General features: G+C 57.1%; 1 protein-coding gene across 1 annotated transcript; it reads right to left on the bottom strand.

Moving 5' to 3' along the window:
* Positions 1–562: 562 nt before the first annotated feature.
* On the bottom strand, positions 563–4,251 carry LOC143828534 (suppressor of cytokine signaling 1-like). The gene is made up of 2 exons (XM_077318885.1): positions 4,110–4,251; positions 563–1,693 (listed from the first exon to the last, which is right to left on the bottom strand). Exon 2 carries the CDS (start codon positions 1,625–1,627, stop codon positions 1,025–1,027), a length of 603 nt encoding a protein of 200 aa, XP_077175000.1. The 5' UTR covers positions 1,628–1,693; positions 4,110–4,251; the 3' UTR covers positions 563–1,024.
* Between the last annotated feature and the right edge of the window lie 8,950 nt (positions 4,252–13,201).

Below are 13,201 nucleotides of genomic sequence, written 5' to 3'. Positions count from 1 at the left end.
AGCCCAACTGCTCTTTATTCTTTGAGCTTGGCGCTTGGAGCTGCAGCAGGGGAACCTTTTGAGAGGTTAGCCTGTGCCCAATACGACAGGTAAGACATGCTTCTGTTTTCGTAAGTAAAATTTCGTTCTCTCGTGACCCGTGGAGTCAGGCCCTCTTTGGCATTGGTTTGGACAGCACTTCCCCGTAACGGGGAGACGTGGAGCATCGGAGATAGCGCATGCCGCTTCTGTGCTCCCAAGGAAAGTGATGTTTTTGTACATTTAACCCTGTTTGTCCCTACTTCTTTAAGGGGGAGAGCTCTGGCTGGTCAAATCAAGGCCACCTTGGACTATTTCCCTGACGCCACCAAAAATCCACCTGCTCCCAAAGATGGCGAAGGGATGAAGAGAGACCGGATCATGTAACAGAGAGGTTAGGTAACTGGGGGGAGGGGAGGGGTCCCCTGCTCCCCCCCCCCCAACAAATAACACACTTAGTTTGTCTGATCTAAATCTCATGCCGTTAAAGAGGAGGGAAAACTTTTTTTAAAAAAAGGTGTACAATAAAGTTTTATTATCACCTTTTAAAAATATTATATATGCACACACACACACACACAGACACACACACACACACACACACACACATATATATATATAAAATTACAAAATATTCTGCACAGCAGAAAATCAACCCCCCCCTCCCCACCAGGGGCTTCCCAGAGCCCCAAATTGTGCAAAGAATCCCTCCCCAAAATGTGTAAACATCGAAAGTCAAGTGTTCAGAGCTCCATCTGCCCCAGTCCAGCGGAACCGCTTCCAAAATAAACGGGTCTGCTTCCAAGAAGTCCCCGGCAATCCAGACGTCAGATTTCTCCGTGCCGGCCCCCGCCCGTCCGATCTCTCGGCCCCGCAGGCCCCGTTTCCAGGGCCCCAGTGGATTCCTCCCACGTGGCCCTTGGGGTGGGCCGGCCCAGTGGCCAGCAGTTCCGCCAGTTCCGCACTCATCCGCTCTCTCGCTCTGTGGAGGTTTAATGCCGCGTTTTCACAACTTGAACGGAAAAGAGGCCAAGTAGTCCTTGAGGACGGGGTTGAGGGGCAGGTGGGCGAGGTCCTCCGTCCCCAGCGCCGTGAGGATGCTCTTGCGGCAGAGGTCCTGCAAGGGGCGTAGGCGGACCTGCCGCAACGGGGAGACGAGGACTTTCCGCGGGGAGCTCACGTAATGTTCCAGCAGCTTGAAGAGGCAGTCGAAGTCCTCCCGGCTGCCGTCCAGGCTGTAGCGGCCCCCCTGGAAGACCACCCGGATGCTGGTGGGCCCGGAGGCCGTCTTGACGCTGATGGTGAAGAAGCAGTTCTTCTGCCGGCTGTCCCGCAGGAGGAAGGTGCCCACCGACTCCCCCCGCAGCTTCTCGTGGGCCGCGCTGACGGGCAGCGGCCCCCAGTAGAAGCCGCACGCCTCCAGCAGGGCGCTGGTGCGAATGATGCTGCTGAAGTCCGCCTGCGAGCGGAAGGTGGGGAAGTGGGTGTCCGGGACGGCCCGGCCGGGGGGGATGCGGGGCCGGGAAGGGTCCCGGGCGGGGGGCTCCAGGCGCCGACGCAGCTCCGTCGCTCTGCCATGCTCGGGCGTCACGCTGCTATGGGCAACCATTCTATAGCGCCAGCCAGCCAGGGCGGTCTTCCATCGCGTCAGCGGCCAAGGGTGGGCAGCAGGCTCCTGGGAGAGCAGAGAGGGGAGGAGGTTAGCCGCCATCGCGGGACAAGCACGGCCCCAAGGCCCGGCCCGTTTGGGTTTGCAAAGAGGGACGGAGGGAGCAAGGAGATCGACCCAGAAGCACCAGACAGAGCGCTATAAACCAAGGACTATAAACCACATTTCTTATCTGTTCCACTAGAATGATATTGACAACAATGAAAGCTCTCTCTTGTCCCCTAAAAGATTTTGGGTGTCTTGGACTCTCGATTGCCCCAATCTCTTGTTCATCGCCAAGATGCTGCCGGGCCCTGCAGGCATCGTGCCTCTTAAAAATCTGGAAGACCCAGGTTCGAATCTCTACTTGCACCATGAAGGCTTGCTGGGCAGCCCTGGGTCAGCTACCCCCTCTCAGCCTGACCTACCTCACCGGGTTGTGGTGAGGAGACGGAGGAAATTTGGACCACGGCTGCGGGACTCACGGGGTCGGAGTCCAGGGCCCTCTGGAGCGCCACGGTTTGGCCACCCCGTTAGAGAGGTCTCTTGTAAGAGCCTCTTGTGGCGCAGAGTGGTAAGGCAGCGATATGCTGTCTGAAGCTTTCTGCCCATAAGGTTGGGAGTTCAATCCCAGCAGCTGGCTCAAGGTTGACTCAGCCTTCCATCCTTCCGAGGTTGGTAAAATGAGTACCCAGCTTGCTGAGGGGTAAACGGGTAATGACTGGGGAAGGCACTGGCAAACCACCCCGTATTGAGTCTGCCATGAAAACGCTAGAGGGCGTCACCCCAAGGGTCAGACATGACTTGGTGCTTGCACAGGGGATACCTTTACCTTTACCTAGAGAGGTCAGGTCCCATAAACCCGGCATTTGCAGGGCGCTGTTCTCCCCCAGGCCAGCGGGGCGGCCCTTTTGACAGGGAGCCAAGGCGGCTGGCACCGGGCCCTGGAAACTGTTCGCTCACCGTGAACGCGGAGAAGGCGCGGTTGGACGCGGTTTTCCTGTGGCAGCCACAGGCCGCCTCCCTGGGCCCTTGATGGGAAACGCTTATTCACAAGGCCCCGTTCCCACCAGCGGATTCAACCAGAGAGCTGCTGGGCTCTCCCTCTCGAGCCCTCCAGCACAAAGGGACTCCTCGCCCGCCTCCTCCAGATGTCTTCTCCCTCCCCCACGGTCGCCCGCTCACTCCCGGCTCAAAGTCCACGAGCCAAACTCTCCGGCCAACTTTCCGGGCGGTGAACTAGCAGCAAAAACAGAGGGCCAGAGAGAAATCTGGCAGGCCGACCCCCTCACGCCCGGAGCCCAGCTGGTGGAGGACCGGGTGGGGGAGAGGCGGCTGGGAGAAGGGGCTCTCCGTGGCCGGGGGTCGACATGTCCCCCCCGCGGAAGCAGCCGGCCGGGATGAATGGGGCCCTTTGTGCAGCCCAGGCGTGCCACTCTGCAGCCGCCAACTCCTCCAAGGAGTAATCCTCCAAGAAGCACAAATCCACCCGAGGAGGTGCCTGCAGCCCCGCCATCCCATAATCGCGCCCGTGCACGCCGGAGCAGGAGTGTCCTTGCCCCGCTGGAGGGTGGTTTGGGGTGGGGGTCCCCCTGGCTCCTTCCCCACCTCTGGGCTTTGAAGAGGTCCACCTGCAAGGGCTTCCTAGGGGCGATCTCTTCCCGCTCAGGAGGGCCAAATCCGGCTCCCCAGTGGCTCGGCCTTCCTGGCAGCAGAGCGGTCCGCACTGGTCCCCCCGCTGGCGCTGGAGATCCGGGCTGGGGGGAGTGGAGGATCGGACAGGCTTTCCGAGAAAGCAGCTCGCTTTCCCCTCCCTCCCTCCCAGCAGCGCTGCCGGACTCCAAGTTTTCGTTGGCAGCCCGGAGAACTTTCCCTTCGGCAGACAGGGAAGGAGGAAGGGGGGGCGGGCACAGCAAGCCAAGCGCTAAGGCTAAAGATGGGGCCCCTGTCTGTCTGTGTAGGGCCGGGCAGAGGGGCACCCTCCCACCGAGCGCTCGGCCGCATCTCCCGGGAAATCACGCCGCTCACAGGGCCGGGACGGACGGGAAGCAGTGGGGCGGGCGGCCCCAGAGTTGTATGCGGGGCCCTTTGGGGGCCACTCCGGCTCGCCTGCACCCACAAGGCCACCGCGGGAGTCGGGGCCCGGGGGCATGTCATGGGTGGCCTTGGGGGCGCGGGCACCCTTCGCCAGGGACGGGGCGCGGGCGACCACTCGGCTGGCGGCCCCGAGGGCGCGGGCCCCGAAGGGGCGCGCAGGGTCAGGCAGCCTTTCAACCCGTCGAGCTCCGCGCAGCCGCCCGCGGGCTCTGCCCCCGCCTCGGGGCGTGCAAGGGTAGCCCCCCCCGACAAAGCACATCTGGAGCCGCGCATGCGGGGCCCCCCAACCTCTGTCGCCCCCGCCGTCCCCCCACGCCCCCCCCACCTGTGTCTCCCCCGCGCTCACCGTCCGCCCGCCTGCGCTGCGCCTGGCCCCGGGGGGCTGTCCGCGTCGTGCGCTGGGGCCGCCCTGGCATGCTCGGCCTGGAGGCGGCTCGGCGGCTCCGCAGCGACTCCCTCCTGCTCATGGCCGCCTCTGGCGCTTAAGAAGCTCTCCGCCGCTTTTTCCTGCCCGGCCCTTCCCCGCAAACACGTGGGCCGCTTTCGCTTCCCCGCCCGCCCCGCCCCCGCCCCGCCCCGCTCCCCGCCCGCCCTCCTCCCGCCGCCGCCGGGAGGCCTCCTGGCACGGCGCCCCATCGCCAGGCCGCGGGGAGCGGGGGTCCCCTGGAGGAGGTGGCAACTTCGCCACCTGGGCGCCCCTCCTGGCGGCCTGCCTAGCTCTTCCGAGCCGCCGCGGCCGTCCGGGGTGCATTCCCGAGGGGTGGGGAGAAATCGCAAGATACGAGAATCCCTCCTGTGTGTGAAGGACCCTGGGGGGCCTCGGCGTTTCTGTTTAGCCTTCTTTGAAATGGGGGTTTTAACTTTCTTTACGGTATTAGCCGTCTTCAGAATTAAATGCACGGATTTTCATCCATTATCACGTTCCAATTCTTCCGTGGAAAATATTAGTAACATCTGGCTGCACCTCTATTCCTCTGAACTTCTTGTTTCTTGACTGGTTTATTTTTGGCTGGGGGCAAATCTTCTCTTTTTTCTAGGAATGCTCAGCATGACGAATCCCCCCCTTGAAAAGCCTTCGAGGCCCTGCCCTTACATTCTTTGCCACCAATTACTATAATGGACGTTGCTGTTGTTGTTATTATAATCCTCAGCCTCGGGGTGGGCGTGGAGGGTTGGTTGCTCCTGGCGTCCCTTAGAAAACATGGCTGGTCCTTCCGAATTCTCCACATTAGGCTTCTGCTACGTGTGACCTAGCCAAGTTCTGGGGAACCGCAGAGATTTCTTGGCTGGATTCTTGTGGGGAGAAAGAAGGGTACATGTGGGTCTGCAGGAGGGCACCTGGGGGAGCACCTTTTAAAAACCCGCGAGATTTTCGGGACAGGAGGTGTTGAACATCGAAAGAGTAAGCACCCCAAATCTCATGCCCTGAATAAAGTTTCGTGGGTCACCAGCCTCAGACTTTGCTCTGGGGAGACCTGGTGGGACCCTGAGTGGGACTCGAATCCAGCTGTGCAGAGGCCGTCCCTAGACTCAGACCGCTCCCCTCCCGAACAATCTCCTACAAGTGGGCACAGCTGCCCTCTGCACCGGCTCAGGAGCCCTTTCCTCTGTCCTGGGTCCAGGGCTGTGGGTTTCTCCACGCCAGGCTAGGGAGGGACACGCTCTTCCTGCAGAGCACGTTATTTCTCCCCAGGACTCAAGGCGGATTGTGCAGCGCAAGTCCACACAACATGCAATGCAGTGGGACTGCAGGAATTCGGGGTGGGGGTTGAGAGGCCTGTGAAATGACTCGTGCAGAGGACAAGGGGAGGGGTTGGGGTGGCACATGAGCCATTTCCAGAAGCTTCTTCACGCCTGTGGGTGGGAAATCCATGCAGGACACCCCTAGTGGGTCGGATCCAGCCCCCACCCGGGCTGCTTGTTCTGCAAAGCACACACTTTCCATTCTGGAGAAGCAGCCGCCCAAAATCCTTCTGGGGAGCAGAGAGGAGAAAGCAGCCGGGATGGAGGGAAGAGAAAGAGAGAAGCTCTGTGCATCATTTTCCAGAAAACCAAAACTCCAGCCCCTGGCTCAGAGAGAGGCCGCAGCCAACGATAAATTGGCATTTCGCTGTTTTTTAATACTGCGGTGATCCATGCAGTCTTTGATAGTAACTGGGCTTTGTTAATATTTCTTGCAGTTGTTTGCTCCTTTGTCTATCCCCCTGCAGAAGCTGGCGTGAAATAGGCCGAGCTCCTGAGGCCTGTGGGAAGAGACACACACATGTTGTGTGATTGTTTGTGAGGAGACACGATGGGACCTTGTACTCCTGCGGCTTTTTGAAATATGCGACATGAAACGTTGCAGAATTGTCTCTGGCTTCTTCACGTATCCTATGATCCTCTGATAAGGATATTGTATTTGAGATTAGTTTTGCAGAGTTTGTATATTGTTCTCAAAATATTTCTTGTACTTGAGGTTTCTTTGTGGCCAGTTATTTATCCTTTCTGAATTTCCCCGCAAGGTTGCCTGTTGTTTTTGTTACCTCAGCCAAGGAGCGCACAGCCTCTCCTCTGACTAATACCAACTTCAGCTTTTGAAACAAATGCAAAGATTATTTAAAAGCAAAGCAAAAAGCCGGCAAAGTTTCTGGACTTCGGGGATGCAGCCGCAGCTTTGGCTGAGCTGAGCCTGAGGGGGGCTGGTCTGGAAGGTGTGCATGGACGCAAAAGCTATCCAGAATTAGCCTCACTTCGTCTGAAACATGTGCATGCACTCAGTGTAAGGAAATACCTGGTGGTTAATCAGAAATGGGCAGTTTTTTTCCAGCGAAAACTGTGATTAGCCCCAGGTAGGAAATGGGGGAGGGGGGAATAGCCAGGATGGGACCAGATGGTGCCTGTACCTGCCAGCAATTGGGAAATGGGTAAGTCACGTTATAGCAGAGGGGATCTCATTAGAAGGGTAGAGGCCGGAGGGCAGGCAGGTTTTTGGGAAGCGGAGCTGTCAGAGTGGCGGGGGTGGGGGAGGGCAGGTGCACCCATGCGCAATGCACGCGCGGGTGTGGGGCCTTGCACAGCCCTGCCCAATACTGGAGCAATTTTAGGCAATGCCCTATCTGAATAAGAATGCAAGAAGGCAAGCAGCAACGGTGCAGGTTAGGACCTGCCGGGCCTGTTTTCGAATCACGACTCCGCCATGGTGGCTCGCTGGGGAGCCTTGAGCCGGTCGCTGTCAGCATAACTTACTCTGCAGGGTGGTTGTAGTGAGGGGGAAAGGGAGGGGGAGAGTTAGTCTCTCTTGAGGCTTTTGGTGGGGAGAAAAGCAGGGAGGGGAGGGCAAAATCGAAAGAGAGAAATCCGAATTAAATGGCAGCTGGCCAAGGCCCAGTGGGGAAGTGCCTGGCTTTGCACGTGGGGGGGGGGGTCCCGGCCCCTCCAGCAGACCGGAGAGTCAGCCTGGCGTTGTGCTTAAGAGTGGCGGTCTCTAACTGGGAGAACTGGGTTTGATTCCCCACTCCTGCCCCTCATGCAGCCAGCTGGGGGGCCTTGGCCCAGCCCCAGTTTTCTCAGAGCTGTTCTCCCAGAGCAGTTCTCCCAGAGCTCTCTCAGCCCCACCCACCTCGCAGGGGGAGGAAAGGAAAGGGGCTTGTCGGCTGCTCCGGGACTCCTTTGGGGAGTGAGAAGGGCATTGAAAAGCTCTTCTGTTTTTGGTAGCGGGGCTGTCGGCAGGATTGCGCCTCTGACAGCGTGGCCGTTCCAGGAGGAAGAAGCCTTCAGGAGCAATTTCCAGCCAGACTGCTTTTTCCTGCCAGGCCCCTTGTTTAGTGGAAACCACAGGTCTGCTTTCATCTCCTGGATCTGTGCGATTCTCAGAAAACACGTGACTTCCTGGGCCCCTGCTTCTCCCTGCCCTCTTTCGCTTTTGCTTTCGACCGGAGGCCCGCGAGGGCAGCCAGGCAGGCAGGCAGCAGGCAGGCAGGCTGTGTCCCAAGTGGCAGGGCGGGACGGCTTGTGGGGGGGGGGGGCTCAGGAGGCAGGAGCCTGAGGCACCCGGCAGCCCTGCAGGCAGACCCCTCCCCCTCAGAGACCCTGCCATTCAGGCTGTGGAGGAAATGTTTTCCCTAAAACCAACTGGCGTTCAGATAGAGGCTCCCTGCCCAAAGATGCTCTGTTTAGCTAGCCTGGCTCCCTCCCTCCCTCATCTCCCCTTTGGAGCTTCTTCCAAAAGCATCGCTGCATCTTTATTATCATTTACTTCCCACCTCCCCGGTTTAACACCGTTTTCCTCTCCCCTGATCGACCCACACTCCAACCCTGCAAGGTAGGTCGGGCTGAGAGCATGCGGCTGCCCCAGGGGCACCCAGCGAAGCCCCACGAGAGAGCAGGGATTCGAAACCAGGCCCTAGGCAAGACACTACGCTGACTCTGCCACGTTAATTCATGCACGACGTTCATGCAGTCAGGTGGGCCTGGGCTGTCTTGACCTGGGGCGCCTGTGCAGCTCTTAAGGGAGGGCGACTCCGGCAGCCTCGTGAATCCGGCATTTCCAAATAACACGGTTTGTTTACACAGTGGGTGAATGTTCTGTACACACCACGATTCTGAGGAAATCACTGGCCTTCCTGCAAAAATCGCTACCCGGGATTGTGACACAGAATCTCCCTGGATAACTTCTCAGGCCCTGGGTGTGACATCACCGTGCGGGTGGTAAGGACTGATTGCCCAGCATCCATGCAGTCCCCAATGGAAACATTCTGACCCTTGCAGAATCCCATTCGGGCCCCGTGAAATGAGTGAGGTTCTGCCCACCCCCCTCACGATGCTGGGGCGCTATGTGCCCTGAGAGCTGGTTCTCTTCTTTCGGGGACGAAAATGGGTTTGGGAAGGAGGGGGGCTTAGGGGAGCCCATCTCTTTCAAGCCTCCAGTCCCATCATCTGTGAGACGGGGATAAGCCCATGTGTGTCCAGTTGAAGCAAAAATACACCTGGGCTGCCTCTGGTCATCCAGCCGGCCCACTCGGCAGGGTCGTTGTGAAGGAATTGGGTTGGGTGGGGCGCACAACTTGCAAACAGGGGAAAGAAACACTTTGAAATAATGGTGGGGAGATATTGGAGGGGGGGGGACAGATGACAGGAAAACCTTTGTAACCATCAGGGTGGGATCTTTGTGGCCTGGGCTGGGCTGGGGGGCAGCCCTGTTAGAAGTCTCTTGCCCTGGGGGGGTCTCCAGAAGTCGAACCGAGACTGGGCAGCACTTTCCAGCCCCCACCCGTCTGGAGAACAGTCCTCATCCAAAGAGATCTCCAGCTGCCGCCTGGAAGATGGCACCCCTCTTTGTGCCCTGCCGGATGGCTCAGGGGCTGGGATGAGGTGGTCTTGAGGTCTCCCCCGCCCCCTCCCAGCTTCTCAATGCTGTGGTTCTACTCTGGTTCAATGGAGAATCTCCCAAAAAGAACCTCCCGGCTGCAGCAGGAAAATGACCTCCCCGCCCCCCCCTTAAAGAAAGCAAGAAGCACATGGTTCGAATGCAAATGCCGTTTCTGGAGAAGAGCACCCACAGATGCCCCCCCTCCCTGCCCCGAATGAGGCAGCCCGTTTATCAGGGGCCTGTGGCCGGTTCCTGCTAACTCTGCTTTACTGGCCTAGATTCTAGGGAAGCTCGTGAGTTCATCTTTTATTTTTAAAACAGGAGTCATGCGATAAGAAACCCGAGTGCAAACTTTTTTTGCTGTTATCACTTGGAAAAAAGGCTGTGGCATCTGGGCCACGCACGCTTTTACTCGGAAGTAAGCCCCTGGTTGAGACCGGCCTCTCCTTCTGTGGGAGACTCGGAGGGAAGCGAGTTCGAAAGAAGGCAATCTGGAACGGCTCCCGAATGCTGCATCCCAGGGAAGAAACGAGGCAGGAACCCAACAGGTCTCCCCCTCTACCGCCTCCTGGGGGGAAACAGCTCCTGTTGGATATCTGCCTGCCACGGGGTCGGGGTGCAGAACCTCTGCCTCGCAGGCGAGGGGAGAAGCAACCCCTCCTTCGGCAGAACTCTCCAGTTCATAAAGATCACAGCTCTTTGCGGCTCTGGTTATCATCAAAGCCGGTTTTGTTTCCTGAAGCTGGTCTCCGATCCCCAGAAAGATTGAAACTCAGAAACTGTGGTTTTGCCTTTTTTCTGAAAGGGGTGATTTCAGGGAAATTCAGCCACACCGCCTGAAACTGTCAAATATCAGCTTTGGCCTCGGATTATGCAGAACTGTCCCGTTTCTGAGTAGCAGCTCTGCTGAGACACTTTGCTGGAATCTTGTGGGTGGCGCAGGTGGCTGCTGCCAGGGCCCCGAACCACCCACCCACCCCCAGCCCACCCACCCTTTCTGGAGAAGCAGGGGCCGCCTCCCTTAGGAGAGCTGGATTCGGGGCTTTTGCAAGGCGGCTGGACACCCATCCAGAAGCTGTGGGGCCACAGGAGAGAGAGTGCTTGAGGGTGGTTGGAAGAGCTCTCAGGTCGAAAATCACACCTGCCCCCCATTCATTGGGGGGGGGGTCTCTGCTAGCATGGCAATAGGAATAAAGCCCACCCACCACCTCCTCCTCCTCTTCCCCTGGCATCTGATCCATACTTCAGATGAGAATTCTAATTCTCAAACACTCATGCCCCGAAAAGTTAGAGAAGAGACAGAGCGGATGTGTGAATGGGTGGATGGACAGACAGACAGACAGACAGCTAGACAGCTGGACTGGTGGATGGATGGATAGATGGATGGACAGGCAGACAGATGATGGATGGATAAGAGAGAGAGAGAGACAGATTTTATTTTTGGAAAACAAACAGCATTAAAGAAAAGACAGAACAGGAAGATGCGTTTTACCTCTCAAACAAAAACAATTAGAGGTAAGAAATATCGTTCTGAACATTGTCATTTGGGTCCAATAAGAAGAATTACTTCTGCTGGGACACACTGACCCCTCACATTTTAGGTTTAAAGTTCGGTAACCATTTCTCCGTCGGTGCGTCCTCAAGGCTGTGTCTTCCCGCCATCCCTGCCTCCCCCGGAAGTCTTGTGGGTCAGCAAGGAGCTGCTGGACTTGAACCCAGCTCTTCTGAGGGTCAGGATCCCATCGGCAAATTCATCCAGCCCTCTGGCAGCTGGACGAAAGCTCAACTCTGGGGGTGCCTCCTGCACCCGTCCCCTGCAGCTGACCCCTGGATTCAGGGCTTGGGACCATTTTGGTAACTCTGCAGATTGTATGTTTCTTTGCGTGTCCACTTTAGGGTGGCCCCTTAGCACGAGGCTAAGAGGAATGTCCTCTCTTGGTGGGACGTGCCGTCAAAACTTGTGGTAAGCCCTGGTGAGACATGTCAAGTCAAGAGGCATTTATAGAATCATGGAGTTGGAAGGGACCTCCACGGTCATCTAGTCCAACCCCCTGCAGAACGCAGGAAATTCACAACGACCTCATTCAGAGGCATTCTCCCATCCAAGGACCAGCCTGGCCCATCCAGGTCAGGGAAACCTTGCAAGGCTGTTGTGAAATCAGGTGCAAAGAATGCAGAGCCTTAAGTATTCCGAGAGGGAAGTGAAGCTGGATTTTCGGCTGCTGCACAAGGAAGTGATTTGGTCTGGTCACCATGACCCCATGTTCCTAGCTGGGGGCGAGACTGTGCTCCTCCACATCATCTGTTGGAAGGGAGAGGTGGTCCAGCCTCTGAGGGCCATCCCATGCGCCTCTGGTCAAGAGGCCCAGTGCCGGTGACCGGGGAGCACCACGAAACTGCAACAAAAAGGGGAAGGCAAAGGGGAAGATGTCCTCCCCAAAACAGATAACATTAACAATCAGGGAAACCGCTCATTGCGCATGCATGGAAGCACACCGGCACAACAGCGGCACACCGGTGCCAATGTACCGAGACCCCGCTGCGGTATTTTTGGACGCGCAATCTGTCCGCTTCAAGAAACGTCACTGCAGAGATTTCTGTTCCAGTCCGTTGCAACCTGAGCAGCGTCAGTTGGACGCATGCAAAGCGAGCCTTTTGGGACGGAACGGAGATCGCCTCCCTCTCCCCGCCCCCCCCCCCGACCTAAAACGGCCCCGTTTGCATTATCAGTTGGCGATAAGGCAGATTTCTGAATAAAAGCAAACAGCAAAGCAGCCCATTTGAATGTTGGAGGTGGCTCTTCTGGGAGGACAGCGGCCTTCTTTCTGGCAACCGTGGCTTGTAAAGTTTCCGCCCCACCTCTCAGATAAACACCACTTCCAGAGAAACCCGCTGGGCTTCTCAAACCCTGTGCTGCATCCTACCCTGTTCCAGGGAAGAGGTTTGCATGTCAGTGGTTTCCTTTTGGGGACAGAAGAGAATCACCAGGCAAGCGGGTCCTACGTCATGGGAGCTGCAGGTTCTGATTGCAATGGTGGGGTGGGGGCTGGGGTGCTCTCCATTGGCCTCTCCCCCTTTTATCAGAGACCTGCTGACATTGAGCCTAGGTGGCTGAGGGACAGACCATTCACGTGGCATCCCCTGATTGGCCAGGTTCTCTCCAGCCTCTTTCCTGCTGGAGATCCGTGAACAGGAGAGTCCGGGAACTGAACCCGGGACCTTCTGCCTGCCAAGCAGGGGCTCCCATCTCAGCCTCAATGGGGACAAGCCGTCCTGGGATCCAGGAAGCACTTTGCAGTTTCCAACCGCTTGAAATAGGCTGCCCAACTGCACACCGAGATGTGGTTGGAGCATCCCATCACAGTGACAACGGAAAGGTCATGCCACGGATGACTGACACCAGGTCAACTAGCGGTCCCGATATCGCCTCAGCAAATTCTGGAAGGTTTTTTTTTGGAGAGGAGGAGGTGCTTGGGGAGAAACCACAATAGTATGCAGAAACCTTTTTGCAAAATCTTCTATGAAGACGGCTTTGAGGGCCACATAAAACAAAGAGCTAGGGGGTGCGGGTGGGAAGATATGGAAGGAACGTGGCTTTTGTGGGCATGCACCTCTTTCAGACCACCTGGTTTTAATTCTGGGCAGAGGTTTTCGAGGTTCATTCCTCAGCTGACCTTCTCTTGTTGTCGCTGGAAGCCAGGCCCACCCTGGCTTGTTCTGAGCTTGGCCCGGTCCTGCCAAGTATGCCTCTGCACATGACCTTTCCAGGGAACAAGGAAACCGGCCTCCTGAAGCCACAGAAGTTCGGGTGACTTTGTGGAGACTTTCCATTTTTTCCCCCCCGCAAAACCCTCTGATGAAAAATGGCTCCGAGTGCCTCATAAAATGAAGTGCTGAGAGGAAGAAAGAAAGGAGGGAGATGGGGAAGGAATGTGGTTTTCATGCTAATAAATCCATTTTTAAGTGTTTTAATGTAATTATATTTCAGGCAGAAATGTGGACTCATTAAAAACGCCCGTAATATACGGTGCGTACAGCATGTATCCCCTCCAGAGGTTAAACGAGCATTTAATCTTAATTACAAGAGC

The sequence above is a fragment of the Paroedura picta genome, unplaced genomic scaffold (genome assembly GCF_049243985.1).
Source record: "Paroedura picta isolate Pp20150507F unplaced genomic scaffold, Ppicta_v3.0 Ppicta_v3_sca50, whole genome shotgun sequence".
Lineage (NCBI taxonomy): Eukaryota > Metazoa > Chordata > Lepidosauria > Squamata > Gekkonidae > Paroedura > Paroedura picta.
Note: the sequence above shows the minus strand (reverse complement) of the source record. Positions and strands in the feature narration are given on the sequence as shown.

Excerpts from the sequence above, each read along its gene's own strand:
- LOC143828534 (XM_077318885.1), bottom strand. The coding sequence starts at position 1,627 with ATGGTTGCCCATAGCAGCGTGACGCCCGAGCATGGCAGAGCGACGGAG.